General features: G+C 31.7%; 1 protein-coding gene across 1 annotated transcript; it reads left to right on the top strand.

Annotated features, from left to right (window-relative positions):
- Positions 1 to 1,337: 1,337 nt before the first annotated feature.
- Positions 1,338 to 4,128, top strand: LOC140013572 (uncharacterized). The gene is made up of 4 exons (XM_072062906.1): positions 1,338 to 1,419; positions 1,535 to 1,630; positions 2,889 to 3,086; positions 3,374 to 4,128. Exons 1-4 carry the CDS (start codon positions 1,338 to 1,340, stop codon positions 4,126 to 4,128), a joined length of 1,131 nt encoding a protein of 376 aa, XP_071919007.1.
- The last annotated feature ends 301 nt before the right edge of the window (positions 4,129 to 4,429 follow it).

Here is a 4,429-nt window from a genome sequence, read left to right as displayed (position 1 = left end):
TAGAAGTTTCGCCACTATTTATTCTTTAAATATTGGTATTTTCATTATACTTACAATTATTAATAATATTTCTAATATTATAATATTATTATTGTTTTCATTGTTTATAAGAATCAAGCCGGTATTATCTATTCTTTATATATTGCCATTTTCATTATAATTGCAATTATTAATAATATTTCCAATATTATAATATTATTGCTGTTTCCATTGTTTATAAGAATCAAGTTAGAAGTTACGGTACTTATTATTTAAATATTGGTGTTTCCATTGTTATTTCAATTATTAATAATATTCCCAATATTATGTTATTATTGTTGTTTTCATTGTTTATAAGAATCAAGTTAGAAATTTAGGTATTATGTATTCTTTAAAATTTGGGAATATTATTGTACTTCTAAGTATTAATAATATTCCGAATATTATAATATTATTGTTGTTTTCATTGTTTATAAGAATGTGGAAATAGTACCAATTGTTTATAAGTACTTTAATAAATACCACCGAAAGCTCCCCAATGGCTTTGTTAATATGTTACATGTTAACAAATAGTACTAAAACCTATTATTGCATATGCAGTGGTCAATCATAATGAATAGGATCACTACAATCTTATCTAATATCAAAGGTTCACATAAATATATTGTCATTTTTACTACCAAAATTGACAATTTGTTTGAGACAATAATTAACATAATAAAAAATATATTTTACTATTCTAAATGTTTAATTACATATCATAAAAAATATAGTGACTCAAAACTCATATGGTCGAAAACATGCTTCACATTTCACATCGATTTCACCCACTAAATAATGTCTCAAACATAAAATATTACCAACTACTATCAGAAACATTACCAAATTAAGGATAAATTTTCTCAAATCTTACTATTAAATACACATATTACCATTCATTAATTAAAAAATAATTTTTCAAACTAAAATACTTCTTTTCGATTTTTCTAATCTTTGCACACAACGTAATTTGTGTTAACAAATATTGTTATGTTTATCAGATCTTGCTAAAGTTTTACATCAGACCACTCATGCTCATTCATAATATTCATGCAATATATTAGATTATTACATTTTTTATGAGTATTACATTAATAATTGTAACTTAATTTAATACGTCTTTTAATACAATTATTTTAATATACTTTTAGATCAAACAAATGATTATCCAACATCTTTTCAACTTCAACATCCATCGACCGCAGCCCCAATTCTCCATGATCATGGTAACTCCAAATTTATGCACAATTTAAAATTCATGCTTAATCATTAATTTTTTTAACATGCTACATTATTATATTAACTTTCAATATTACATAATGATAGATGACTTGCATAATGACTCACCAACTACTGAAGTTCCTATTACACCTACGTCATCAGCTAGTGGTCCCGATGATAGTAAGTCCAAGTTTTCTCATGTATCTTGACTAAGTAATCAATTATTATTTATACAATTCAATTTCTTCCAATTCATTTTTTCCATTTGTCTTCTAAAAATCCATTATACAAACAGGCTCATCTGAAGAATTTGTTCCTGCTACACAAGACATTGTGCCTATTAACGCAGCTGGAGCAAAACAAATCGATAATCTACTAATATTTTTCTCATGTTACCATAATTAATATTTCTTGCTATATGTTCTTGGGCATACAATTATTATGTGCTTTATACTTTTCTCATGTTACCATAATTAATACCATAATTAATATTTCTTGCTACATGTTCTTGGGCATACAAATATTATGTGCTTTATACTTTTCTTAATTTTTCATAATTAATATTTCTTGCTATATGTTCTTGGGCATACAAATATTATGTGCTTTATACCTTTCATATAGTGACAGTTTTAGGTATGTACCTTATTATACTTATTTCATCAATCAATTAGATCAAATAGGCCGAAGGCGACGACGACATCAAATTAGAAGAAGATGGACATTTGGTCCAAGAACAGTAATTTGTCAGAAATATCAATCTCTAATGTGGGTGGAAGAAAGAATTCAAAATAGTACAAAACAAAATCCAAGATTCAATTTATGTTGTCAAGATGGGGATGTTGTTTTGCCATTATTGCCTCAAACTCCCCAAGTTTTACAACATGTATTTACCACTCCAACATTGAAAGAGAAGATTCGATTGCTAAATGCACTATTCGGGTTTACATCCATGGGAGGCAAAGTATATCATTCTATAGTCAATTCTGCTGGACCATATTCATTTCGAATTAGTGGAGAAAATTATCATCTAATCGGATCGCTTTTGCCACCTTTTGGAGAATTAGGTAGATTCATACAATTATACATCCATGACACCGATAATGAGTTGCAAAATCGTATGAATCTTCTGAACAGTCATGATGGCAATCCAATTGGAATTGATGCATCAATAGTTGAAGGATTGAAAAATATGCTAGATGAAATAAATCCATACGTACAAGTTTTTCGAAGTGCAATAGACATGCTTCGAAATCAAAATGTTGCCAATCTGCAAGTACAAATAATTAGTGCTCGAGGTGACAGACAATATATCTAACCAACTGCAAATGAAGTTGCTGCTTTGATTGTCGGTGAAGATACTGGTCATGTCACACACCGCGATATTGTGCTTGTCACTCGAGATGGAAATTTGAAAAGAATCAGTGAGACACATCCATCATACATGCCACTTCAATACCCTTTACTATTTTCATATGGAACAGACGGATGGCATTGCGCAATAAGATTTTCACCTTTTGCCGTTAGGAAGAGAGAATTTGTGTTGATGCGTGAATTCTATGCGTATCGTATACAATTTCGACGAAATAAAGGCCATACACTTTTGAAAGGTGCCAAACTATTTCAACAATTCATTGTTGATTGTTATACAGCTATTGAACACTACAGATTGAATTTTATGAAAACCCATCAATCTCTATTACGTGCTGATGTATATCAAGGTTTAGAAGATGCTGTACTTGCTGGAGATACAGATGCATCAGCTGTTGGAAGGAGATTTGTTCTACCATCTTCATTTTCGGGTGGATCCCGAAATATGGTACAACATTTTCAGGACGCAATGGCAATCTGTAGGACAATTGAAAATCCAGATCTTTTCATTACGTTTACTTGCAATCCCAGTTGGCCAGAAATTAAACAAGAGTTGACAAGAATATCGGGACAGAAAGTTGAGGACAGACCCGATATTACGGCTCGAGTTTTTCGGATAAGACAAAAAAAGTTGATGGATGTTTTAAAAAATACCCAACTATTTGGAAAAGTGCTTACAAGTAAAAATTTTACTTTATTTAAATCACTATTTTCTTTTTTGATTCCCTATTCTGCCACACACTAAGATTACTTCCATAATATGCAGACATCTCTGTCATTGAATTCCAAAAACGTGGTTTACCACATACTCATATCACTCTGACATTAGCTCCGAAAGATAAGCCCCTTACTACAGAGCATATTGATGAAATCATTTGTGCTGAAATACCTGACAAAAATGCTGATCCACTAGCTTATGATACGGTCATCAGGTGCATGTTACACGGACCCTGTGGTAATGCTTATCCAAATGCTCCGTGTATGGTGAACGGAAAGTGCCCTAAACACTATCCAAAGAAATTTTGTAGTGAAACCACTATTGATGAAGATGGATTTGTATCATACAGACGTAGAGATGATCCAAGTAAGAGGGTAACTATTAATGGTTTTATATTTGACAACAGGTGGGTTGTTTCTTACAATCGATATTTGATTGTAATGTTTGATGATCATATCAATGTGACCAAAGTTGCACGTCCAGAAATCACTAAATATCTGTACAAGCACATGAGTAAGGGGGTTGATAGAGCAAATATTCATATTGAGAATAACGTTGTACTTGCAAATGAAAGTGGTCATCATCGTTACAGAAACGTTGATGAGATTAAACAGTACTTAGATTGTCGATATTTATCGCCAATTGAGTCATGTTGGAAGATATTTGATTTCGAAATGCAGAGACAGTATCCATCCGTGATTAGATTGCAGTATCATCTTCCTGATCATCAATTTGTGATATTTAATGATGATAATCATCTTTATGATGTTCTCATCGTGATCACATACATGACACGATGCTGACGAAATGGTTTGAAATAAATCAGAGCCATGTTCCAGCTAGAAACTTGACGTTTGTGGAGTTTCCGAGTAAGTGGACTTGGAAGCAAAATAAACGTCAATGGGAGTCCAGATTGCAAGGTAGGTGTATCGGAAGGCTACCATATGCACATCCTCATTCCGGTGAGCGATACTATTTGAGAATGTTACTGAATAAAATTCGTGGTGCACAAAGTTTTGAACATTTGAGAACTATTGATGGAGTTGTGCATCCAACATTCAAAGCTGCATGTGCAGCACTTGGTCTTCTGGATGATGATAATGA

Source organism: Coffea arabica, chromosome 8c (genome assembly GCF_036785885.1).
Source record: "Coffea arabica cultivar ET-39 chromosome 8c, Coffea Arabica ET-39 HiFi, whole genome shotgun sequence".
NCBI classification, from domain to species: domain Eukaryota; kingdom Viridiplantae; phylum Streptophyta; class Magnoliopsida; order Gentianales; family Rubiaceae; genus Coffea; species Coffea arabica.
Note: the sequence above shows the minus strand (reverse complement) of the source record. Positions and strands in the feature narration are given on the sequence as shown.

Bases quoted from the DNA above. Each gene is read 5' to 3' on its own strand.
- LOC140013572 (XM_072062906.1), top strand. From the start codon at position 1,338: ATGATAGATGACTTGCATAATGACTCACCAACTACTGAAGTTCCTATT. The intron at 1,631-2,888 runs GTTACCATAATT...ATTGTTATACAG, and splicing joins TCTACTAATATTTTTCTCAT to CTATTGAACACTACAGATTG. The intron at 3,087-3,373 runs GTAGGACAATTG...CATAATATGCAG, and splicing joins TCAGGACGCAATGGCAATCT to ACATCTCTGTCATTGAATTC.